This window comes from Stegostoma tigrinum, chromosome 31, assembly GCF_030684315.1.
Source record: "Stegostoma tigrinum isolate sSteTig4 chromosome 31, sSteTig4.hap1, whole genome shotgun sequence".
Taxonomy (NCBI): Eukaryota; Metazoa; Chordata; class Chondrichthyes; order Orectolobiformes; family Stegostomatidae; genus Stegostoma; species Stegostoma tigrinum.
In genome coordinates, this window is record NC_081384.1 from 273401 (window position 1) to 300638 (window position 27238).

The 27238-nt window shown below is 40.6% G+C and overlaps 2 protein-coding genes across 3 annotated transcripts in view; one reads left to right on the top strand and one right to left on the bottom strand.

The window, feature by feature from the left end:
• tubg1 (tubulin, gamma 1) overlaps window positions 1-18800 on the top strand; it is an 89441-nt gene extending 70641 nt beyond the window's left edge. The window contains exons 8-11 of the mRNA XM_048560374.2: window positions 3698-3847; window positions 9602-9754; window positions 17420-17581; window positions 18115-18800. Coding sequence (XP_048416331.1) covers window positions 3698-3847; window positions 9602-9754; window positions 17420-17581; window positions 18115-18312 — 663 coding nt within the window. The 3' untranslated portion in view covers window positions 18313-18800. The remainder of the gene's footprint in view (window positions 1-3697; window positions 3848-9601; window positions 9755-17419; window positions 17582-18114) is intronic.
• Window positions 18801-21948: 3148 nt separating this feature from the next.
• plekhh3 (pleckstrin homology, MyTH4 and FERM domain containing H3) overlaps window positions 21949-27238 on the bottom strand; it is a 52649-nt gene continuing 47359 nt past the window's right edge. For both annotated transcript variants that reach the window (XM_048560643.1, XM_048560642.1), the window contains exons 12-13: window positions 25631-25822; window positions 21949-23393 (exon numbers count right to left, since the gene is read on the bottom strand). In XM_048560643.1, coding sequence (XP_048416600.1) covers window positions 23238-23393; window positions 25631-25822 — 348 coding nt within the window. In that variant the 3' untranslated portion in view covers window positions 21949-23237. The remainder of the gene's footprint in view (window positions 23394-25630; window positions 25823-27238) is intronic.

Genomic DNA, 27238 nt, shown 5'->3' on the forward strand with positions numbered 1-27238 from the left:
AGATCTCCCACCCACAGCCTCCAACCTCATAGTTCCCTAACCCCGTACTGCCTGCTGCTATTTCCTTCCCAAAATCCACAAACCTGACTGCCCTGGTTGACCCATTGTCTCTGCCTGCTCCTGCCCCACCGAACCTATCTCCACCTATCTGGACTCCATTTTCTCCCACTTGGTCCAGGAACTCCCTACCTACATCCTTGACACCACCCACGCCCTCCACCTCCTCTAAAACTTCAAATTCCCTGGTCCCCAACACCTCATCTATACCATGGACATCCAGTCCGTATACACCTGCATTCCCCACGTAGATGGTCTAAAGGTCCTCCTCATCTTCCTGTCCTGCAGGCTCGACCAGTTCCCCCTCCACTGACACCCTAATCTACTTAACTCGTCCTCATTCTCAATAGCTTCTCTTTTAATTCCTCCCACTTCCTACAGGCAAAGGGGGTGGCCATGGGTACCCGCATGGTCCCAAGCTATGCCTGCTTCTTTGTAGGACACGTGGAACAATCCCTCTTCTGTATACACTGGCCCCAAGCTCCACCTCTTGTTCCATTGCATTGATGACTTATCGGTGCTGCCTCGTGCTCCCATGAGCTCAAACAAATCATCCACTTGACCAACACCTTCCACCTCAACCTTAAGTTCACCTGAACCATCTCTAATACCTCCCTCCTTCCTGGATCCCTCTGTTTCTATATCCGGCAACCACCTGGAAACCGATATCCATTTTAAGCCCACCAACTCCCACAGCTACCTAGAATATAGCACTTCCCACCCACCTTGCTGCAAAAATGCCATTCCCTATTCCCAATTCCTTCACCTCCCGCTGCATCTGCTCCCAGGATGAGGTATTCCACACCCAAACATTTCAGACATCATCGTTTTTCAAGGACCGCAACTGCCCCCCTCAATTCTCGAGAACATCCTCGACTGTGTCTCCCGCATTTCCAGCAACTCATCCCACCCCCTCCCCGCAATAACAGCCAAAATAGAATTCCGGTCATCCTCATGTACCACCCTACCAACCTCCAGATTCAACGCATCATCCTCTGACACTTCCGCCATCTGCAATACGATCCCACCACTAAGGACACTTTTCCCCCTCACCCTTATCTGCTTTCTGGAGGGACCACTCTCTCCATGACTCCCTTGCCCACTCCACAATCCCCTCCAGCCCCAACACACCCAGCACTTTTCCCTGGAACCGCAGGAAGTGCTACACCTGCCCCCACACCTTCACCCCCATCCCAGACCCCAAGAAGACTTTCACATCAAGCACATATTCGCCTGCACATCTGCTAATGTGGTATGCTGTATCCACTGTTCCCGTTGTGGCTTCCTCTACATCGGGGAAACCAAGCAGAGTCTTGGGGACTGCTTTGCGGAACACCTATGCTCGGTTTGCACTAAACAAGTGCACCTCCCAGTCGCAAACCATTTCAATTCCCCCTTCCATTCCTCAGACGACATGTCCATCCTGGGCCTCCTGCAGTGCCACAACGATGCCACCCGAAGCTTGCAGAAACAGCACCTCATAATTCGCTTGGGAATCCTGCAGCCCAGTGGTATTAGTGTGGACTTCACAAGCTTCAAAATCTCCTCTTCCCCCAAGCGCATCCCAAAACCAGCCCAGCTTGTCTGCACCTCCCGAACCTGTCCTTTCTCCCACCTATCTCCTCCTCCCACCTCAAGCCCCAAACCCATCTCCTATCTACTAGTCTCATCCTGCCCTCTTTATCTGCTTGTCCTCCTTGGACTGACCTATCCCCCCACTAAACTCCCCACCTACACTCCCTTTTACTGGCTCCATCCCCACCTGTTTGATCTGCCCGTCTCCTCTCCACCTATCTTCTCCTTTATCCATCTTCCAACGCCTCCCCTCTCTCCCTATTTATTTCAGAACCTCCTTCCCCTTCCCCATTTCTGAAGAAGGGTCTAGGCCTGAAACATCAGCTTTCCTGCTCCTGTGATGCTGCTTGGCCTGCTGTGTTCATCCAGCTCCACACTTTGTTATCTTGGATTCTCCAGCATCTGCAGTTCCCATTATCACTTTCTCTTATACTGTCCTTTAACCCCATCTTAAATAAGGGTGTCACGTTTAACACTTTGCTGCCCTCTGGATATGCTCCTATATCTAAGAATGGTCAGAAGATTATGGCAAATCCCTTCTGCTACACATTCCCTTAGCAACCTAGGACATTAGCCATTCAGATTAAGTGATTTGATTACTGCAGTGCATAACCAGCTTTTCCATTATCTTCTATCTCAATTTCACCCTATCCTTTTTACCAATACATTGTCAGATTTCTCTTCACTCTTGAACGCACAAAAGATACCTATGTATTCTGGCCTTCCCCTGCATCGCGAAGCATAAATCACCCACTTTGGCCTTAACAGGACCCCTACCATCTCTTAAAACTCACTTTTTTGATGCATGTACAAGACCTTTATTTAAGTAGACTTGCATTCTGTTCTCATTCACACTTTGTCAATCCCGTTTTCCTCTTCACCTCCCCTTGATGACCTATTGTATTTGACCTCATTCTCAACTTGAAGAATTCAGCTGACATGCACAATACGCCCTCCTTTATCTATTTCATTATAAACTCTATCTCCTGCATCATCTAAAGAGACTTGTTGTTTGTTTTCCAACCTTTTTACCCTTTTTGGTATATACTAGCCTGCACCTGAAGCATGTCATCCTTAAAGATCCCTTACTACTCCATTTCAGTTTGTCGTGTCGAACTTTGCTTCCATTTTGTCCTGACTAGAATTTTTCTTGCATTGAAGTTAGCCGCCTTTTTCGTTTAGATATTCTGCTTTTAAGTTGTTCTTTGCTCTTCTGCATTATAAGACCAAACCTTACGACATGATGATCACTCTTATCTGAGTTTTCCCAAAAGGCACTTAACCCACATGCCCCAGCTGTTCCCCAGCAACAGATCTAGCAAAACCACCTTTCTAGTTGACCAAGAAACATAATGAACAGGGAAGCTGTTCAGAAGATAGTTCAGACATTCCTCGTCCTCTATCCCCCGGACTGTAGTAGTATCTCAATCAATATATGGATAACTAAAGTCCCCCATATCATCAATATATAGTTCTTGCACATCACTATGATCCCTTTGCAGATTTGTTTTTCTCTTTCTGTTTGGAGACCTTTAGAATCTCCCTCAGAAATGTGATCAAAGTTTTAACATTTCACCTCTAACCAAATGAACTCTGTTCTTGCCCCTCCTCAAAAACAGTCCCCCCCCTTCTAACAGTACTGTGCTTTTATTGATAAGCAATACCATATCAAACTTAACTGCTTCCTCATGGAAAATGTTTTATCATGGCAAGCATTTGAAGGCATGTGCTATGATTGTAGGCGGTGAAGTATTAATCATGAAAAGATCGCGTAGTGCAATAAACAGAATAGACAAAGCAGAGAATAACTAGAGGAAGAGTATTGTGTAAATGTTTTTGGAATAGTCATAATAATCTCTGGTCCTTTATAATGAGGAATGGGAGCTGCCAATTCCTGTTTGCTAACACAATCTTAGCTATTAATTCTGCTGTCTATTTAAGGTACATGAGGGCAGTATGTTTGTTAGATTAAAATGATGTACTGTGAAGCCCTGTTTCGTTTCAAAAATCATTACATAGCTGCAGTGTGACCTTTTATAGCATTGCTGTTTGATTTCTTAAAAAGGTCTCCACCATCATGTCTGCAAGTACCACCACACTGAGGTACCCTGGATACATGAACAATGATCTGATTGGGCTGATTGCCTCTCTCATTCCCACTCCAAGACTGCACTTTCTTATGACAGGCTACACTCCGCTTACCACTGATCAGTCGGTATGTGCTCATTGATTAATACATTATTTGTTGAAATCAGTAGACTTGCATTTAAATAATTATTCATTTTTGTTCATTCCTGGACATAAACATCACGAATATTTAATTAGTAATTATCTGCATTTGACAATGAATTATAGTTAAAGGGTCAGGATACTCAACATTTTATAATAGATTTTAGATGTACAGTGCACTTTATGATATGCACATTTCTCTTCAATAGTACTAATGTTTTTTAAAAAATGAACTATTGTGGTTTTTACAAGCTGTAGCAACTGTTGGCTTTTATTTTTCTGTACTGTTAATTGTAGACTGGATTGGGTAAAGGACTGTTTTAGAAAGCAAGGTTGTGGAACAGATTGCTTCACTTTTTAAAAGAAAGCTACCAGGACTTATGGTAACACTCTCGCTAGTTCAGCCAATAGGGGGCATTTAGTCGCAGACAAACTGACACAAGGGACTATGTACAAAATAAGATTTGGCTGGGACCAGTGAAATGTAACACTTTGGGAGGTATGTTGCTACTGCAACACCTTTGCTGTGCCTGTAGTGTTGCTACTTTCCCTGCTGTGATGATTGTCTTTTAAATAAGCATTATTGAATTTTAACTTATATTGCAGCATTAACAAAATTCTACCGTCCAGTCACAAATACCTCATTCAGTTTTGACACATCTCGAGAGTGGTGTTCACCAAGTGCTAAGGTTGCTTCACATGTGATCACATTTGATATTGGTTCCTTTCTAAAAGGGCCAGTTCCACATTAGCTCAACTATTTTTTTGTGCATGAACCCATTTGGAAATATTTCTGTGATCCTGTGTCAGTAGCTGTACTTAAGTGGACACTGATACAGAATACCTTTCTGCTGAAGTAATCACCTTTTGCTACGTTGGAATACTGTGGACAAAACAAATGTTCTGGTGCCTCACGTATAGGGAGGTTGTGAAGGCATTGAAGAGAATGCAGAAACAGTTCATTCAGGTAGTTCGGGGTGAGGCATTTTAGTTATGAGAAAGATTGGAGAAGTTGAGACTACTTGATAGAAGATTTTAAAATTATGAAGGATCTGGAGAGAGTGGTTTGTGCTCTCACACAAACAAATCAAGAACCATAGGGCTTACTTTAAAAGAGTGTTGCAAAAAAAGCAGTTGCAAAGTGAGAAAGTTTTTCTTTTATGCAGCAAATAGCTAGAATATGGAATGGACTGACTGGAAGTGTGGTGGAGGCAGGTTGAATTGAGGCATTCAAGAGGGCATTAGATGGCCATTTAAATAGAAATGTGGAGGCTTCCAGGAAACTGACTGGAGATTAAAATGCTCAGACGGCCGGTGCAGACGAGATGGACTGACTGGCCACCTTCTGTATCGTAAAGTGGTGAATCTGTATGCATCACTAAAATTAATATTAATGCCAGCTATGTGATGAAATTCCTAATTCTCATTTGTCCTCTTCAACCTTCATATTACATAGTGTGATTAAAAGTGAAATGCACCAAGGCTGTATGGAAGTTTCTGCTGTAATTTTTGTTTTAAAATGTACTGCACCTTGAATTCCATTACAGGATATTATTGATAAGTAGCTAATATATAGTTGTATTATTCTACAATGTTGCAGAAAAACAAAAATATGTTAAAAATCTGTTTTCCAAGTATGTGAAATAGAGTCGTCTTCTGTATTGTGTTTTTTGATGTTGCTTTTATTTGGAGTTTGGGATGGTCTGGTTTTTGTTTAAACTTCTTTCAAAGACTGACTGCAGAATGGCAGAGGATCAGAGTGCTGTGTGGTGGCATGGATGGTTAAGTTAGCAAACCACAGTCCCCTTAAAAGGATCTGCAGTTTAGCATGCTTTAAAAATAAAATTTAGTCACAGCAGATGTTAAGATCTGGAATATGCCTGAAATCTGCAGCGTTCTTTGTGTATATATGTATGTAAATTTTTGAAACTCTCAGGTGGGAGATCAGCTAGAGGCAGTAAATAATTTGTGCTCACACATGAATGCTTGAAGAAGTCTTGTAAATCTAGGAGCATTTAAAAAAAACTGACTCAAGATGTACATTTATGTGTTATCTACGTCACAGTTATCATGCTTATGCAACTGTTGAAGGCGCTGCTGGAGGATTTTAAAACTTTAATCCAACTTCCTGGGGGTGTTTTGTATAAATGTAACAGGCAAAAGTATGTTTTGAAAGCAGATTTCCAGATGTATGTTCAGACTTTGGCAGGTATATTAGTTGTCTGTAAGATCATTTCTAAATTTTCTCAAAGATTTGTTGCCCATTGAATGGAAAAATAAACGTACTGAGAGATTTGGGAAGCTAATTGTCTGACTTCGGTCACCTGAAAGGATGGATGCATACTAGTAGTATATGTAGTCCTGTTGATGAAAAACAAACTGATCAATGTACTGAAATGCCACAGTGTAAAGTGAGAGTGTCAGCTTGGCTTTTTTGGCAGCGTTGTCATCTCTTGCGTTAGGTGTTGCAAAATGATTTATGTGGAAGGGGTAAAAGATTTTTTTTTGTGACAAGCTCCACTTGATAAATTTTTCTTAGTAAAACTGGAAGATTTGTGTTGCACAATTCTTGAAGAATTCTGAGACACATAGGTTTGTGGGGAACTGGATTTTGACGTTGGTTGGCTCGCTGAGCTGGTTTGTTGTTCTGCAGAGGTTTCATTACCATGCTTGGTAACATCATCAGTGCAGCCTCCAGTGAAGCGTCGGTGTGTTTTCCTGCCTGGTTTTTAAACCCTGGAGTTCTTTGAGCTGGATTGCCTCACTTCCAGTTTTCATTCGTAGTGGAGTATATATGCGGTTGAGTTCTGTGTGTGTATCAATGGCTTTCTTCGTGGAGTACCAGGCTTCTAGGAATTCCTGTGCCTGTCTCTGCTTAGCTTGTCCCAGGATTTTGGTGTTGTCCCAGTCGAATTGGTGGTTGACCTTATCCATGTGGATTGAGATGAGTGAGTATTGGTTGTGTCTTTTGTAAAAACAAAATGCAGCTGCTGACATTTGGTGGCCATGATGGAAAGGGGAGGGATGGTTTTGGTGGCGAATAAAAACAGCAGGAAGATAGGGTCAGACCAGCCAACAAAGATAATTTGGATGGTAGGATTGTAGACTTGTTAAATGTCAGTATGTGAGAGAGTGGTATGTATAAAGAAGGGGAAGCATTGCTAAACCTCATAAAGGCACAAGTTATCTGGAATATCGTGAAGTTTTGGGCTCCTTTATTGAAGGTAGGATCTTTTGGCATTGGAGACAGTCCAGAGAAGGTTCATGAGATGATGTTTTGAGGGTGGGAGTGATTGGTTGTTTGGTTGGTTGGTTCCATAAGGAGAGTTTGAAGAGGTTAGGCCCGTAGTTGTTAGTGTTTAGAAGAATGGGAGGTAATCTTATTGAAACAGTAGAGGTTGCATATTTAAGAAGATGTGGAGGAATTTCTTCTCTGGGGCTAGTGTGGAATTCTTTATCATAAAGGGCTATCAAGGCTAGGGCATTAAGTATATTCAAGGCTAAGAGACAGATTTTAAATCAGTCAGGCAATCGAGAGTTTTGGGGAAAAAGGCAGGAAATTGGCATTGAGCATTATCATTATCACCCATGAATGCACTGAATGGTAGAGCAAACTTAATGGACTTCTGCTCCAACGTCTTCTGGTTCTTGTACCATATCACCACATGGCAGAATTGGACAGAGTCAAAGGTTGGGTAATCCTCGCCAGGATATTGGTCACCTTCCAATACAGGCGCAACCCGTCCTTGTACAGATCACTTCGATCCTACAAGAGATTCCAGTGGTCCAAAAATGTGAATCCCCCTTGTCTCCTGCACCAGCTCCTCAGCCATGCATTCATCTGCCCTATCCTCTTATTCCTACTATCAGCAGCACAAGGCACCAGGAGTAATCCAAATATTACTAACCTTGAGGACCTACTTTTTAAAGTCCAGCCTAATTTCTTATATTCTCTCTGCAGAGCCTCTCTTCCTATGTTATTATTACCAACGTGTGCAACAACTTTCTGCTGGTCACTGTCCCTTCTTGGTAGTATTCTGCACCTTCTCCAAGGCATCAATGACTCTGGTGCCAAGGACGCAACACACCATTCTGATGTCTCACTGTTGGTGGTAGAATCATGTGTCCCTGACTAGAGAGACTGCTATCACATTCGATTGTTTGGAAGCTGACATACCCCTCGTTACAGTAGAGCTAGTCTCAGTACCAGAAACCTGGTCATCAGTGCTATATTCCCCTGAGAGACCATGACCCCTGACAGAATCCAAATCTACATACTTGTTTGAGATAGGGATAGCCTCAGGAGATTACTGCACAACCTGCCTACCTCTCCTACCTTTCCTTGCGGTAAGGTAGAATTGGGGGGAAAAGGCAGGAAATTGCAGAATTGGGCTGAAAGGTGGCAAATGGATTTCAATGCAGATAAATGTGAGGTGATTCACTTTGGGAAGAATAATAGGGAGGCAGAATACTGGGTCAATGGAAAGATTCTTGGTAGTGTGGATGTGCGGAGTAATCTTGGTGTCTATGTGCATAGATCTCTGAAAGTTGCCACCCAGATTGATAGTGCTGTTAAGAAGGCATATGGTGTGTTAGGTTTTATTGGTAGAGGGATTGCGTTCCGGAGCCGTGATGCCATGTTGCAACTGTACAAAAAGGTAGTGCGGCCTCACTTGGAATATTGCGTACAGTTCTGGTTGCCCCATTACAGGAAGGATGTGGAAGCATTGGAAAAGGTCCAAAGGAGATTTACCAGGATGTTGCCTGGTCTGGAGCGAAGGTCTTATGAGGAAACTCTGAGGGACTTGGGTCTGTTCTCATTGGAGAGAAGAAAGCTAAGAAGGGATTTAATAGAGACATACAAGATGATCAGAAGATTAGATAGGGTGGACAGTGAGAGTCTTCTTCCTAGGAGGATGACATCAGCTTTTACGAGGAGGCATAGCTGCAAATTGAGGAGTGATAGATTTAAGACAGAGGTCAAAGCCAGGTTCTTTACTCAGAGAGTGGTAATGGCGTGGAATGCCCTGCTTGCCAATGTAGTTAACTCAGCCACATTAGGAGCATTTAAACAGTTCTTGGATAAGCATATGGATGATGGCATAGTGTAGGAGGATGGGCTTAGATTAGTTCACAGGTTGGTGCAACATCGAGAGCCAAAGGGCCTGTTCTGCACTGTATTATTCTATGTTCTATGTAACCCATCTGTCTGACTTTTCTGAGATAACAATGTGTAGAGCTGGATGAACGCAGCAGGCCAAGCAGCATTAGAAGAGCAGGAATGCTGACATTTCGGGTTGGACCCTTCTTTGTTTTTTTTTCTGAAGAAGGGTCGAACCCAAAACGTCAGCTTTCCTGCTCCTCTGATGCTGCTTGGCCTGCTGTGTTCATCCAGCTCTACACCTTGTTATCTCAGATTCTCCAGCATCTGCAGTTCCTACTATCTCTGCCTGACTTATCTGTGATTTTTGTACCTTCCTGAAACTGCCATCCATCACACCTCCTTGCTCTTGTAATTTCTGCATTGCCATTAACTGCCACTCCAACTAATCCATGCTATCTGATAGATACAGTTCCTGTAGACATAATATCCATTTACATTGAAATTCTCCTTAATCTCTTATATTCACAGGAAGGGCACATCATTCTGCTAAAATCCATTTGAAATCGTTCTGTTCAACTGTAAGAAATAGAAATGGGCAACTCCATGTTTAAAGCTTGATGTGTGTTTTGTTCTTAGGTCCCGAGTGTGCGGAAAACAACAGTTCTGGATGTCATGCGAAGGTTGTTGCAGCCAAAAAATGTGATGGTGTCCACTGGCAGGGACAGACAAACTAACCATTGTTATATTGCAATTCTAAATATTATCCAAGGAGAGGTGGACCCTACTCAGGTACGACTATAGCATTTTGCTGAAAGTTTATATTTTTAAAATTGCACATATAGCACTTTACCTCAACTTGAGAAAGTCCCACAATGCTTCATAAGAGTTGACCAATGGAAATAGTTGGCTAGATACATAGAACATAGAACATTACAGCACAGTACAGGCCCTTCGGCCCTCGATGTTGTGCTGACCTGTCATACCGATCTCAAGCCCATCTAACCTACACTATTCCATGTACGTCCATATACAAATGAGTCCAGCATTGAATGCAGATTCCACAGGGAAGAAGAAAGGTAAATGCACTTTGTTTTTATGCACTTAAAAGCACTTTATTTATCAAGCACCTATTGTCATTTGTTTTTACAAACGTTTGGAAATCTCCTCCACATTATTAGGTTCCCAGCATCATAATGCAGCTTCCAGTTTTTTTTAGCACTTCTTCCAAAAGGGGCTTTAACTTGCTCAGTAATTGTTTTGAATGTAAACTACAGGAACACAACACACCCACTTCCCACTCTTCTGTCACCTGACCCATACTCCACTTTCAATGTTCTCATCCCCTTAAGCTTTTCATCTGCCAGCACCTCCCCCATCAAAATACAGAATGCAGTTAGATGTTGCTTGCCCTGCGCTTTTTGCCAATGACCTTGTCCTGTTGGAGCTAATTGGTGTTTTTCTTTTAAAACTCATTCATGGGATGTGAGTGACTCTGGCTGGATCAGCGCTTATTGCTCATCCCTGTTGCTCTTGAGAAAATAGTAATAAGCTGCCACTTTGAACTGCTGCAGTCCATTTGGTGTAGGTGCACCCAAAGTGCTCTTTGGATTGTTCTAGGATTTTGATCTAGTATTGACCAATTTAATGACTTGCATTTTTCTGCTGCCTAAATTGTTCTGACTCGTGGAGGTTGCACAGTGACTGCTCATATCTAACTACCATGTAGCTAGTGTTTCACAGTGCTGAAATCTGGTAGTTAGTTACATTCTGAACAATTTTAACAATCAATGACCAGTAAGCAATCAAGTATACAACAATTTTTTGATTAAGTGAAACAAGATATTTCTGAAAAATTATCCAGTGAAAATACATTGGTTGATATTAGAAATAAAAAATCATCTTGATGGGATTGTACTATAGACCCACCAATTGTCAAAGGAAAATTGAGGAACAGTTATGTAGAGAAATCCCCAACGATGTGTAAGAATAATCTGCTTGTAATAGGTGACTATAATTTTCCAAACATTCCCTGGGACTACGATAGTGCTAAAGGTTTAGATGATGAAGAATTTGTTAAAAATTAGTTAAGAAAAATTTCTTTATCAATATGTAAATATTCCTACTAGAGAATGAGCAAAACTTGACCTTCTCTTGAGTAATAAGACAGGGGCAAGCAACTGAAGTGATAGGGGAACACTTTGGGTCTAATGATCATAATTCTGTTTTAAAATAGTTATGGAAAGGGATAAGCCTTCCATAAAAATTAAATTTTATAATTGGAGTAAGGCAAATTTTAATGGTATCAGACAAGAACTTTCAAAAATTGATTGGAGTAGACGGTTTGCAGACAATGGGAAGTCTAATAAATGGGAGGCTTTCAGAAGGGACATAACGAGAGTTCAGAGACGTTATGATTGTATTAGAGTGGAAAGCAAGGCTGGTAGGATTAGAGAACAATAGATGAATAAAAATATTGAGGTTGTAGTTAAGAATAAAAAATAATTATAAAAAAAAAATATTATTGGCTATAGAAAACAGGGTTCAAATGAATCTCTTGAAGAGAGTAAAGAGTGTAGGGGTAACAAGGTGTGGAGCTGGATGAACACAGTAGGCCAGGCAGCATCAGAGGAGCAGGAAAGCTGATGTTTCGGGTCTGGACCCTTCTGAAGGGTCCAGCTGCCTGGCCTGCTGTCTTCATCGAGTTCCACACCTTGTTATCCCAGACTTCAGCATCGGCAGTTCCTACTATCTCTCAAAGAGTGTAGGGACATTCTTAAGTGGGAGATCAGAAGGCAAAGAGAGGATATGAGATAGCATTGGCAACTTAGGTTAAGTGTAATCCAAAGATAATCTACCAGATAGATGGATAGAGTTGATAGCCAGAGACTTTTCCCCAGGGCAGGATTGACTGCCACGAGGGGTCATAGTTTTAACGTGTGAGGAGGAAGTTATAGAGGAGATGTCAGAGGGAGGTTCTTCACCCAGAGACTTGTAAGCGCATGGAATAGTTTGCCAGTGGTAGTCGTGGAAGCGGAGTCATTAGTGACATTTAAGCAACTGCTGGACATGCACATGGACAGCAGTGAACTGAGGGGAATGTAGGTTAGGTTATTTTATTTTTGGATTAGGATTATTCCATGGCACAACATCGTGGGCCAAAGGGCCTGGACTGTGCTGTACTTTTCTATGTTCTAAGTACATTAAGAGCAAGAGAGCAACTAGAGCGCGAGTAGGGCCCCTTAGATCAAAGAGGTTGTCGTTGTGTTGAACCCCATGAGACGAGAGAGATAGTAAATGAATATTTTGAGAGAGTTTTCACTGTGGAGAAAGAAATGGCAGTTAGAAATCTCAGAGAAATAACTTGTTGTTTTGGAAACAGTTTACATTACAGAAGAAGTGCTAGAGGTCAGAAAACATAATTTCTCAGAAAATATAATGGTGGATAAATCTCCAGAACCTGATCTAGTGTATCCTAGGACATGTAGGAAGTTAGGGAAGAAATTACAGGGCCTCTTTCAGAAATATTTCTGCCATCTATAACACATGGGTGAGATACAAGATGACTGAAGAGTGGTTAATGTTGTGCCTTTGTTTGAGAAGGGATGTAAAGAGAAGCCTGTGAACTATAGACCTGTGAGTCTGACTTCAGTGCTGGAAATGATTCTGAAAGATAGGACTTATGTGCATTTGGGGAGGCAAGGAATGATTACAGATAGTCCACATGGTTTTGTGCAAGATATATCATGTCTCTCAAATCTGATTGAGTTTTTTAATTAAGTAAGCAAAACAATTGACAAGTACAGAGCACTAGACGTTGTTTACTTGAACTTTTTTTATTTCCTCTATTCTTATGAATCAACTACATTGTTGTGTATCTGGAATCACATATAGGCCAGACCAGGTAAGGACATTAGTGAACCAGATAGGTTTTTCCCCAACAAGTGGCAATGGATTCATGTTCATCATTAGACCCTTAATTCGGGTATTTATTGAATTCAGATTTCACCACCTGCCACATGGTGGGATTTGAACCCATTACCTGAGTCTCTAGATTAAGAGTCCAGCGATAATACCACTAGGCCATTGCCTCCCCACATGCACATGGTCATCTGTTTAGTAAAGTTAGATCTTATTGGGATTCAGGGTCAGTTTGCCAACTGGATTCAAAATTAGCTAAAGGCAGGAGACAGAGCAATGGTGAAGAGTTGTTTTTCGGAATGGAGCCCTGTGACCAACAATGTTCCATGGGGTCACTTACAGAAATTATTTAAATAAGCATACAGAAGGCATGATTAGTGAGTTTGTGATGACATCAAAATCGATGTTACAGTGGACAGTAGAGAAGGTTATCTAAGATTACAAAGAGATCTTGATTGAGTCAGTAGGCTGAAGATCAGCAGAAGGAGTTTAATTTGGATAAATACGAGGTATTGCATTTTGGTAAAACAAAGAAGGGCAGGATGTGCACAATGACAAGTCGGGCCTTGAGTAGTGTTCTAGAACAGAGAGACCTAGGGGTTCAGGTAGATAATTCTTTGAAGTTTTCATCATATATAGATAGAAAACATTCAGCACGCTTGCCTTCATTTCTCAGATCTTTTAAGTATAGGAGTTAGGATGTTTTGTTGTGGTTGTACAAGATGTTAGTGAGGCCTCTTCTGGATTGCTGTGTCCAGCTCTGGTCACCCTGCTATAGGAAGGATATTATTAAGCTGGAGAGGGTACAGAAGGGATTTACCAGGATGTTGTCAGGAATAGAGGTTTGAGTTATAAAAAGATGCTGGATAGGCATTGGACTTCTTTCACTGCAATGTAGGAGGTTGAGGGGTGACCTTATAGGGCTTATAAAATCATGAGAGGTATTGAAAGGGCGAATGGTAGGTATCTTTTCCCTAGGGTGAAGGATTTCAAGACTAGGGGGCGTGCTTTTAAAGTGAGAGGAGAGAGATTTAAAAAAGATACGAGAGCCAGTTTTTTTTGTTTAAAGTTACATGTGCGGAAGAAACTTTTAGAGGAAGTGATGGATACAGATACAGTTACAATGTTTAAAAGACATTTAGATAAGTACATGAATAACATAGAACATTACAGCACAGTACAGGCCCTTCGGCCCTCGATGTTGTGCCAACCTGTCATACCAAGCTGAAGCCCATCTAACCTACACTATTCCATGTACATCCATATGCTTGTCCAATGATGACTTAAATGTACTTAAAGTTGGCGAATCTACTACCGTTGCAGGCAAAGCGTTCCATTCCCTTACTACTCTGAGTAAAGAAACTACCTCTGACATCTGTCCTATGTCTTTCACCCCTCAATTTAAAGCTATGCCCCCTTGTGCTCGCCGTCACCATCCTAGGAAAAAGGCTTTCCCTATCCACCCTATCTAACCCTCTGATTATTTTATATGCCTCAATTAAGTCACCTCTCAACCACCTTCTCTCTAACGAAAACAGCCTCCAGTCCCTCAGCCTTTCCTTGTAAGACCTTCCCTCCATACCCAGCAACATCCTAGTAAATCTCCTCTGCACCCTTTCCAAAACTTCCATATCTTTCTGATAATGCAGTGACCAGAACTGTACGCAATGCTCCAAGTGCGGCCGCACCACAGTTTTGTACAGCTGCAGCATAATCTCTTGGTTCCGGAACTCGATCCCGATATTAATAAAAGCTAAAACGCTGTATGCCTTCTTAACAGCCCTGTCAACCTGGGTGGCAACTGTCAATGATCTGTGTACATGGACACCGAGATCTCTCTGCTCATCTACACTACTACGAATCTTACCATTAGCCCAGTACTTTGCCTTCCGGTTACTCCTACCAAAGTGCATCACCTCACACTTGTCTGCATTAAACTCCATTTGCCACCTCGCAGCCCAGCTCTGCAGCTTATCTATGTCTCTCTGTAACCTACGGCATCCGTCGTCACTATCCACAATTCCACCAACCTTTAGTGTCGTCTGCAAATTGACATTAATTAATAAGGAATACTTGGAGGGATAAGGGCCAAGCAGAGATAGATAAGATTAGTTTAGTTTGGGATTATGGTCAGCATGGACTGGTAGGATTGAATGGTTTGTTTCCACGCTGTAGTTAATGAAATTGCTACTTTTAATCTAGCTCTTCTTTAAAAGACACTATTTAAGAATATTTCAGTATTTTTAAGGCAGAGGTAGATAGATTCTTGATTCCCAAGGGGATGAAAGATTATAGGGAATATGTAGGAATGTAGAGCTGAGGTTAAAATCTTATTGAATAATGCAGCAAACTCGAAGGGTCATGTAGCGTTCATACGAGTAAAAGCCCACATTATAACAAATTAACATTGAGGTTAATGCCCATAGATAGTATCTATTACTCTTTTATTTACTAATTAAAAATTTACTAATTAAAAAAAAATTATATGTGTTCCCAAATGGCTACATGTGGCTATCATATTGGCCCATCTAGCTTTACAATCAATGAGTAACTTCTTGAAAACACCTCCTACTGCAGCACTTGCTTGCACATAATGTCCCAAATGGTGACCATCAGTGAGTGGTCAGGTAATTAGTTTTTGCGAACAATAGTTGAGTGTGGAGTGTCAGTGTGGACTTTGGGAAATTTCCCTGCTTCTCAAGAAATGCTGCAGAATGTCTTACCTTTGTTTGCACAGGCAATGGGTGTTCAATTTAATATCAGATCTAATAGACAACATCTGGAATTTATTGCTTTCCCTCAGTACTGCACTGTTCCTAGGGGCAATTTGGACACACTGAGCTAGAGAATGGAAAATCAGTTATGGTCCAGGTTATTTTCCACACTCTATACATTTGTACATATAAATACTAGGCAAGGTCAGAATCATACTTGCTGCTTAATCTTTTGCACGGTTGAATAACTTGCATTTAAAGTTTTAGTGGAGAACAGCCATTTGATTAAGACACTTGAACTTAATTTGTATCCATTGACTCAAGCACCAGCAAGACTCACAACCTTGAGTATCAGAGGGAAGAAAATCCACATCTTGGCAGAGAAGTTGCAGGCTCAGCCACCATTGGCCAGTGCCACAAAAACAGTAGTTGCTGTAAAAGCTCAGCAGGTCTGACAGCACCTGTAAAGAAAGAAATCAGAGTTAACGTTTGGGGTCTGGGGACCTTTCCTCAGAACATGAATGTGAGTTCTGCAGGAAGGGTCACCAGACCCGAAATGTTAACTCTTGATTCTTTTCTTCACAGATTCTGCCAGACCTGCTGAGCTTTTGCAGCAACTTCTGTTTTTGTTCCTGGTTTACAATATCTGCAGTTCGTTCGGTTTTTAATGGCCAATGTCTGCTGGAGTAAGATTAACCGCTCTGTGAAATGGAAGAAATTCAAATTGCCAGGCAAAAGTTGTCATCCAGTATTCTTTACATAGATGTGTATCAGACTTGAAATGTAGACTTGAATTTATGACAATTTGGAAAAGCATAGCATGATTAAAGGGAGTCAGCATGGCTTTGTGAGGGGCAGGAGAGGAAGAGAGGTGACCTGATCGAGGTGTACAAGGTAATGAGAGGCATGGATAGAGTCGATAGCCAGAGACTTTTCCCCAGGGCAGAATTGACTGCCACGAGGGATCATAGTTTCAAGGTGTTAGGAGGAAGGTATAGAGGAGACGTCAGAGGGAGGTTCTTCACCCAGAGAGTTGGGAGCGCATGGAATAGTTTGCCAGTGGTAGTCGTGGAAGCGGAGTCATTAGTGACATTTAAGTGACTGCTGGGCATACACATGGACAGCAGTGAATTGAGGGGAATGTAGTTTAGGGTATTATTTTTGGATTAGGATTATTCCAAGGCACACCATTGTGGGCCAAAGGGCCTGTACTGTGCTGTACTTTTCTATGTTCTATACCTGTTATATGTGGTTACCTAGGTTTTTTTTTACATCAGGTTTGATAAATATCCCATTCTAGGGTACATGGAACAATATGTTCACCTGTGTAATAACTCCACAGTAATCTTTCCACCTATACTAGCCATAAAATAGAAATGCTTGCAATTTAATCCTGTTTTCTGGTCAACCTGCTGGTTTCTATGGGGAAGACACTGTTAACATGGTTTGTCAAGGCAGCAACTCTTTTCTCACTCGTAAAGTTATGTGACTGTAGAACTTGAGCGTATGCTGTGATTTAACAAAACTGCCGTACTTGGGTTTCGCAGGGGCCGTTCCACCCTAGGGGACGTGGGCAATACCAAGGAGTGTACTATCCTAGAAGAGAGACAGCACCAATTTGTCGGATTTCTATTTCAAATTTACGTAAACAATCCACTTAACTAATACCAATAAAATATTTACCACTGGAATGATCATTCACTTTGCAAAGAGGTGTTAAATTCTGACACATTTGATTGCAGCATATCCACTTTATGTTACAGACTGTGAAAGGTACAATGTACATGTAAGGTTCCTATTTTATGTTGTGTTCTTTAAATAGGTACACAAGAGTCTACAAAGAATAAGGGAGCGGAAGTTGGCCACCTTCATTCCATGGGGCCCAGCAAGTATACAGGTGGCGCTATCACGCAAATCCCCTTACTTGCCTTCAGCCCATCGTGTAAGTGGCCTCATGATGGCTAACCACACCAGCATCTCCTCAGTAAGTACCAGTACTGTACCAACTGTTTTCATTATTGTCACAATTTAAGACAAATGAGCATAGGCACAATAGTATTCATTGGGCTTGATTCCTTGTTGTTGTGCTTGTGCTGACAATGTGCAAAGAATGGAGGGAAAAATAAATGACCTAGAGTAAAGTCTAATGTACAAGCATGCACTATGCAACCAAGGATGGGGCAATAAATGTTATATTGTTCTTTTTCAATCTGCAAGTGCCTGCTTTAGAAGAGACACAGTAAATGGTTGGAAAGTGTGCTTCCAACCAAATAACGTTTTGTTAATTCTTGTCAGAATTCTTTTAAGAACTTAGAAGAACAGTATTCTGTCATTCAGCTCCAATTATTCATACAGATGTAAACTTGGGAAATTTGGAAAAGGCCTTTCAGCATTAGAACTGAGAGGTCTCATGAAATAATAGAATTAAGGTAGTAGTCCATATTGAATGTTGTAGTGCTAACAGTTTTAAATGTAAAACTCTTTAAATGTATAACTTTCATCCATTACATTCCACAGCTGTTTGAGAGAACCAGCAGACAGTATGACAAGCTTAGAAAGCGAGAAGCTTTCTTGGAACAGTTTCGCAAAGAGGACATGTTTAAGGAAAACTTCGATGAGCTGGACACTTCTCGAGAGATTGTGCAACAATTGATTGATGAGTATCATGCTGCTACCCGTCCAGACTATATCTCCTGGGGCACCCAGGAGCAGTAAAATATAACTTTAATAGGCAACATTACAGAGTTATTCTGATTTGATAAATAACTTCTATACGTATCTCTGTCTGCTCTTTGTGTGAAGAATTGAATATCACCAAGCAAGGCAAATGTACAACAAGCCCTCAATCAGGCCAGCATTGGTCTCATGTGTATAACACTGTCCCATACCAACACCAGACATGTTGAAAGAAAAATTGTGTGAAATGTAGTAATTCTGACATTATTTGGATAGCTGTACCTGTGTAACTGAATCTCAGTTAATTTAGTAATTCACTGTTGCACACTTCTCTGCAGGTTTGATTGCAGCAGTGTGAGCAACATATTGCATAAATGTGGAGTCAGCTTTGTGTATACATCACTCTGAAAAGACCTGCCTAGATGCTACAGTTAAGAAAATCTGCCCTATTTCTTCATAAGCCTTTTTTAAAAAAAACAAAAGTTTGCAACTTTCTTTTAATAAATTTTGGCGAGACTGTATTTCAAGCAGTGTCAATTGAGGCTATTATTGATCTCACTTTCCCACTGATTTACTGGATATACAGTTCATACTACTGAATATTATTTACTTACTTAAATTGTGAAGTATAAGGTTTGTTTGCCAAGTGCATTATGTACCTGGTCTCAGCTGCCTTCAGAACATATGAGACAAGATGAACTGGTCATATTTGCTTCTCATCAATGGAGAATTGCAGGTACAGTCAGCTTGGCCCAAATGTTTGAACACTTGCCCTGGGGGTTACCAGGGTTGTTGATACACTTCAGCAGTGAGACATCAGTAAAGCATGCTACTCATTTATTGAAGCAACCATTGGTTTATCAAAAGGCTACAGAAACCTAGATCTTAAACTCAGTGGTATGAGTTGAGTGTTAATTGGCATGCGTTTTGATTTTACTTGTGGTTTCTTTGTCCACGAAGTCACAAAATCTTATCTGTATGAGTGATCCCTTCAACAAAGATGATCTTAAAAATGTTCGAATCTCTGTTTCAGTAATGCTAAGCTTGTACTTTGTGTGGGAATCTTAGGAGAAGTCTGTACATAATGGAGTAGTGTATTATTTAGCAACTCAATGTGATGCATTCTAATAAACATTTTCTATATATCCACAATCATATGGATTTTCTAAAAATTGAAAACTACAGATGCTGTAAATCAGGAACCGAAACAATATCGTTTAATATTGTTCGAGATACATTCATGCAGGCGAATGGAGATGTTCCATTACATTATCGTGATAAAGGCATTGAAAATTGTGGACGGGCTATGAGGAGCTAGGTGGTGAGTTATCTGGTGTGAAATTCACAGCTTTCAAGCAGTTCTGAGGCAGGGTCACCGAACACGATACATTAACTAAGATTGTTTCTTCACAGATGATGCCAGACCTGCTGAGCTTTTCCAGCAGCTTCTCTTTTTGATCATATAAAATTTATTAGTTTGAGTGATTTCTATGTCAGAAATATCCCTGAATGCTTCATTGATTTATTTAGCTAAGTGTTTGATGTTTGTTACATAACAGTAAACAATCTGATACCTTCTATTTGTTCTTGGGATGTAGGAGATAAAACACCTTTTCAGCTTTAATCTTTTATGAACTACAGCAATTTAAGCAGTGTGGTTCAGCAGCCCTTCAAATACTAAAATCCAGGATAAAGCAAATATGGATTTTTTTAAGTTTGTAATTGTCCACTACATAATTCTGACAGCCTCTTGCAGTCAAATATGAGGGATCAATTTGTGTGTGAACTTATTATCATGGACTGCAGCATCCCAAGGGTTGAGGGATGGATAGTAAATACTGGCTGAGCCCAACATGCTTGACCAGAAGTTGAAATAGACCTGGTATATTAATGCTGTGGCTACAAGGACAAGTTGAAAGCTGTGAATTCAACACCAGGTAACTCACCACCTAGCTCCCCACAGCCTGTCCACAATCTACAATGCATTAATCAGGACTGTAATGGAATATCTCCATTTGCCTGCATGAATGCATCTCTAACAATATTCAAGAAGCTCGACACCATCCAGAAGAAAGCAGTTCATTTGACCAGCATCCCTAATCACGTGTGTCGTGGGCACTGCTGGCTAACATCAGCATTTATTGCCTATGCCTAACTGCCCTTACAAAGGGGACAGCGAGAAATTTCTTCACCAGGGTGGTATGTATGTGGAATTCTTCACCACACAAAGCAGTTGAAACCAAAATATTTGTTTTCAAGAACGAGTTAGATGTAGTTCTTAGGGCCAAAGGGACCAAAAGTTACAGGGAGAAAATAGGAAGAGTACGGAGTTGGATGATGAACTAATACCATATTGAATGGCCTACTCCTGTTTCAGTATGAGCTTCTTGAGTCACTGCAGTCCATGTTATGCAAATATATTTGTGCTGCTGTTAGGGAAGGAATTCTAGGATTTTGACAACTATATTCAGGATCAGTGAAAGATATTTATGGTTTGGAGGTGAACTTGCAGGTGGCAATATACCCGTTTATTTACTGCCCTTTTAAACAGATTTGGTAGGTATTGCGTGTGAACCTTGGTGGATTGCTGTTTGTACATATGAAACAGAAGCTCCCCAGTGTTAACCATTCTTAATAAGCCAACACCCCCCTCCCCCAAACCAACAATACTACTGTCACTGCATCCATATTGCAGGGTATGAATTTAGATGATGGTTGGAATTTCAGTCAACCAAGTTACTTGCTTCATGTAAAGCTTAATATTTGCTGTAGCTACACTCCTTTAAGAAAGTGGGGAGTATTTTATGACTGTCCTAACTTGTGCCTTGTAGATTGTGCACATGCTTTGGAGATCAGGAATTTGCCACACAATTCCCATCTTCCAACCTCGTCTTGTACCCACAGTATTTACATGGCTAATTTCTGGTTAATGGTAACCCTCATTCTGTTGCTATTGGAGGGCTACCAGTGAAGGTATTGCCACTGAATTAACAGGATGATCGTTGGAATCTCACTTCCTGCAGATGGTCATTGCCTGCCTGGCATTTATGTGGCATGAATATTATTTGAAATATGTCTCAAGCTTGAATGTTGTCCAGGACATGCTGATTCTTCTGATATTGAAGAATGCAAGAAGGGTTCTGAATATTGTGCAATCCATGAACAGCCCCACTTCCAACATTATAATGGAGGTAAGATCACTGATAAAGTGGCTAAAGGTAGTTGGTCTTGCAACTTTACTGAGGAACAACTTTGTGTGCTTGTGATGATTGACCTCCAGCAAATTACAACCATTCTCTCAGGTATGACTCCAGCCAACCTGTGAGCCCCCCTCCTATTACTCTGGCTCCTTGATGGCAAAGGCAATAATTCTCACTTGCCCTCAAGTTCAGTATTTTTTGTCCATCTTTAGATTACACATGTAATGTAGTCTCCATTCTTCATTCCCACCCGTACCAGTCAGCCTTTTATCTCCGGTTAGAAAATCTTAATGCAATCAGGCTATAACTTATATTTTTGCAATTTTCCTGTGGCACATATTAAACTAACACATCTATTGTTTTCTGCTTTGGAGTATAACTTAGAGACTTAATTTAACTGCATACAGTTAAATTAGTAAATCTAATACAGCCCATTTTCTAGTACTAAAATAAGTTGTTTTAATTCTGATAGTTTTTTTTACATATTGCACAAAGTCATCTATACAATATAGTGCAGTACATTTCAGTAAAGAGGGAACATGCAATATACAGTTAAATAAAAAAATCATTTTCATTGCATAGTGAGTTTAAGATTCAATTTGGAAGTTCCTGTGTAAAACCAAAGCTGCCAGCAGCTTTAAACAATGAGTTCGATAAATTTTAGTTGATGCTGTTTCATTGCAGCTTCAGAATTATACAAGTTGATACAATAAATTTCCTCCTGATTCTTGAGGATTTGGTACACACTATTTCCTGTACATCGCTTAAACTCTGTCTGTGTTGAGCAGTAGAACTGCACGGTAACCAAATGTTTCCAGACAGGGTACTTCATATGCTATCGACAGAAGACCAGAATACTATGAATGCTGGAAATTTGACATAAAAACAACAAATGCTCAGTAGATCATTTGTTTTCTTCTGTTATCAGCAGTCCTTGAGCTCTTTGGGTTTACATTAATAGAGTTGCAACCTGTTTGAAAGGAAAGCAGCAAGTTCATGGAGTTATGATTCTTAAGTTGGGATGGGTAGTGTTTTAAAAGCAGAAAGACAATTAATTTTCAATGTTTCATGATTTCTAGGTGGAATATTAAAATCTGACAGTTACAATTTCACCGCAATGTGGTATCCATACACTGTCTGAATTTTAAGCATTCTAATCCCTGCTTGGTTTTCTCTAGCTATCTATCACCTGGTACATAATCAGTGCCAAAGCAATTAAATTTTCATCCACTGTAATCACGAGGAGGATTTGGAATTGGGGGTCCTTGCAGCAAATACAACTCTTGTTGATAATCCTGAAATTAACAAACTACATGGGATAAGTACAAGGGGAACATTTCACTGGAATCCTTCACAATTTTATATAAATTAATACAAAAGCATATGCATTTTGTTCTATCGCAGCCCAAGGCTTTTAAGGCCTTTGTCTGAGAAGTGCACAGAATTCCTTCACTCCACTTACTGCTGTCAGGATAATTCAACAGGCCGAGTTTCTGATACCTCAACCTTCTGACTGAGAAACTCCTGTTACTCATGTGGTTTATACTGTCAAGTTTTTTTTAAGTGAAGCTATACCAACCAGTGTAAAAAGCCCAAAGAGGGCCCAACTTCTTGCTGCAAGAACTTGTACAAAGATCATTGGCAAGAATGAAAGACTAAGTTAAGATGAGGCTTGCTATCCATGTATGGTGTGCTAAGGCCTAATAATGCTGTAGTAATAAGGAAAGTGAAATGTTTCACCAGTATCTCTCCCTCGGTGCTCTGCTATGTTTCTTCTGTGCTGGAATCGCTGTACAGGTTACAATGGTGACTGTTGGTCAGGCTACCTGTTATGATTGCTCTACTTCGATGATCAGATCGAGCCTGTGTTTTGAAGTGATTAGCGCTGTAAATTTTAATCAACTGAACAATCTCTTGGACCTAAGAATTAAAAAAAAAATCAGAAAAGCAATCAGAAACCATTTCTTCACATCAGCCAGCCAAGTTTCAGGGAAATATGTTGTGTATCAAAATGCATAATGTAACTCAGTAAGGGAGATTGTTTAATGATACATAGTACAGTGGCGGGGGGGACTGTGTGTGTGTGTGTGTGTGTGTGCGCGCGCGCGCGCAAGCGAGAGAGACACTAATCAAATTTAGAAGAGGATAGGTGAATGGGGAATTCAGATTTAATCATCTTCCTGTGTACATTAATTATCTCGATTAATCTAAGCAGGGAGACAGGAGTAGAAAGTGTCAGTAAATTCAAGGTGGAGTTTCCTGGTAACACAAAATGTGCTCAAGAGTCTGATACACAGTTTGGTTTTTTGAATGTGAGATGCAACCGAGAATCGCCTCTGCATTCCTGTACTTGTTCGAGTATTAGCTTACATGTTTTAGAGAGTTTTATTCTAACTAAATCATGTTTTAAAAATGTTTTTATATGTCACTTTTAGCACCATGTCTCAACATGAAGGGTCCATAGGAAATGCTGAGGCAGGTTATACTGAATGGAAGTATTCAGGAGTTAAGTGGTGTTGCTATGACACAGGAGCATTGATTGTGGAAAATTCAGAACAAACGGTAAAGGTGGCTTGACCACCACCATCTCGATCGAAGGAAGGAGCATACAAGTGCATACAAGTTGCCAAAAAGACCTGCAGACCGGAGGATTAGGAACAGTTTAGATTTCAATGGGAGAGGAAGGTAGATTATGAGAATAAGCTTGTGTGGAACATATAAACATGTTATAAAAGCTTCTACAGGTGAAAAGAAGAGAAAGGATTAATGAAAACAAGTGTAGATCCATTATAAATGGGGAACTAAGACGGTAAACTAATTTATGATACAAAATATTAAGTACAGAAAAGCCCCTTCAACCCATTGAGTCTGCAGTGACAGAAATTGTTCTAAATCTACACCAGTGTCACTATGCAGGTCAGCAAAACGGATAGGCATGTGGCAGATAGAACTAAATTCTGAGACATCTGTGGTGGTACATTTTGACAGGAGCAATAGGGAGTCAAAACACTCAATGGCACAATTTTAACTATAATGCAAGATTAGAGAGGCCTGAGTCGCATGGTTATGACAGATCTTGGGCTTCATAAGTAGAGATTTGAGTACCAAAGCAAGGAGGAAATACTGTACCTTTTGTAAAGCTCTGGCTATGCCACAACTAGAGCATTGTGTCCAATTCTGCTCACAACACTTCTGTAAAAAGGTAAAGGTTCTCAAGAGATTGCGGAGGAGACTAACCGGAATGATTCCAGGGATGATGGATTTAGGTGGAAGGTTAGGTTGGAGAAATTGCAGCTGCTTACCTTGGAGCAAAGGAGATTTGATCGAGGTGTACATGATGATGACAGATGGATGCGGGACAAGTGTTACCACTGATATAGCAAATGGATGAGGAGGCAGTAATTTCAGCTTTTGAGTGAGAAATGCAGGGAAGTGAGTGGTAATAACTTGGAATTCGCTGTCCACAATGGTGGTGAAAATGAGAATAACTATTTCAAACATAATCAATACCTGAAGGAAATAAACTGAGGATTACAGGGAGACTAGAGGAATGGGACTGACCAGATTGCTCTGCAGTCAGCAGGCATGGAGTCAATGGGCCAAACGGCCACCTCCTATCCCATTATTGTTCTGACATCTCAATGAAGAAATGCATGAGGCCCACATGCTTATAGAACATCACATGCAGTAGAAAGATGGAGGAGACAAGGTGTGTGTTCGTTCATGTAGTTGTCATAGTTTGTTATCAAGCTGCTGTACACAAAGAAAGCTGGGGGCTGGATTTGATGCTGAAAGAGATGAGAGCAGGACCTAAAGGTGATTATACAATCTACCCAGAAATATGGATGAACTCAAGTCTGCAGAAACTGCAAGGTAAGAGTCAGCTAGTCTAGAAGTAACAAAAACACGAATGAGGGTTTTAGCAGCAAATGGGCGAAGGCAGATGTGGAGACAGGCTATCAGTCAAGTCTGACCCTCATGACTTTCAGGTGAGAAACTCTAGCTGCTTTTCCCCCTGACTATAAATGGCTCACAGGAATGAAGATGAGGGTTGAAGTGGAGGAATTACCAGAGTGACAGCAAGAGTTTTAACAGGGACTGGGAGCTTGTGATTGAGTGGATCAGCAAGATCAAGAATACAGTATACTATTCCATACCTTGCAGGACTCAAATAACAAGTCCTTTCTCCTCAGAGAAATTTTGAAGGTGTTCCTGTCTGTCACTTCAAATGATGAAATCTGCTGATAATCAAAACTGTCCATAGACTCCACATCTCCTTGTTTGTAGAGAGCAAGACCTTTTGCTCCTACTGCCAGCCACAGCGTCTGAGCCACACTCACTGCCGAATTCTGTAAGGCATTCAAATGCAGACTTTATCTACTCTTAAAACAGTCATTTGGCCTGGTTCTACTTGAGTTCAAATGCTTGTATGAATGAATATTCACTTAAGACTAAATATATCACACAAGGCAAAAATTTCACTCATACTTAATGAACTCTCAGTTGCCTTCACCTCCATTTTCTGTGCATATTTTTATGACTGGATTTTATAAATGATGCAATGATTCATTATTAACAACATTTTACAGTGATATAGCAACTTTAACCATTCTAGCACACTTCAAAGTAGAGTAATCAGATAATATTTCATATCTCCAAAGAAGAATACATGAAGGTAGATGATCAAACTTAAAAGGCAGATTTTCAGGAAGGTCCTGAAGGAGATGGAGAGAATTATGATGGAAATTCTGGGAATGCAACATCTAGACAACCTAAGGCAAGGTTACCAATGGTAGGGTGAAGGAAATATGAGTGTTCAGCAATCTAGAATTACAAGATCTTGGTTCTTAGAAACGTGAAGCAAATGGGAAGACCACTGAGAATTTCAAACAAATTTTAAATGAGGATATTGTTCAACCAGTAACCAACAGTGAACACAGGTGTGGCAGATGAATTGGAGTTTGTCCGAGTTATGACATGGCCAGCAGAAATTTGGATGAGCTCAAGTTTAGAGTGACTGCATATTGAGAGTTGGCCAGAAAAAACACTGGAATCGTTTAAATGGGAGATAACTGAAACATGAATAAGAGTTTCAGCAGTGATAGCTAAGGAGGTTGAGACGGTAGGACGTAGGCTATTCAACTGTAAGAGGGTATCAGATAAGTCTGACAGCATTCAACAGCAAAAACTGGCTGCTGTTACTTCTCCAGTCCAGGGACATAGGCCAGTGCATCCCAGAGAAGCTTGAACGTTCTGAGAGATTCAGAGGTGAGGAAACATTCGATTGTATACAAATGAAGACTTAAGTTAGCTGCATTGGAAAGAGGTTATAAAATAGAAGCTAGTATGTCTTAAGGTGATTTTCATTATCATTATGAAAGTCAACATGTCTCACTAAGTAGATTTTTTTGTTTAGCTCTTTCTATAGTGTTTAAATTTTAACAGACTGACCATATCACTGGTCTGAGTTACTGGTAGAATTAATATACCAGGTACAGTCATGACTAGGAACAGTTACTAAGCCCATCAGCATTACTGACTTTTATACAGACCCGAACAGCAATACATAATTCAGCATCCCCATGCAATTATTTACTAGTTGGACTTCATTCCTGTATACCAATTATGGTCAATAAAACAGAATAAAATTACTTAGCAATTGGAGAAATAAATTAATCTGGGCTAGTTAGCATAGATGTCTAAAAGGCAGTTTCCCTTGACCAAAAATCTAACATCAAAGAATGTAGATAAAGAACATGTTTTAC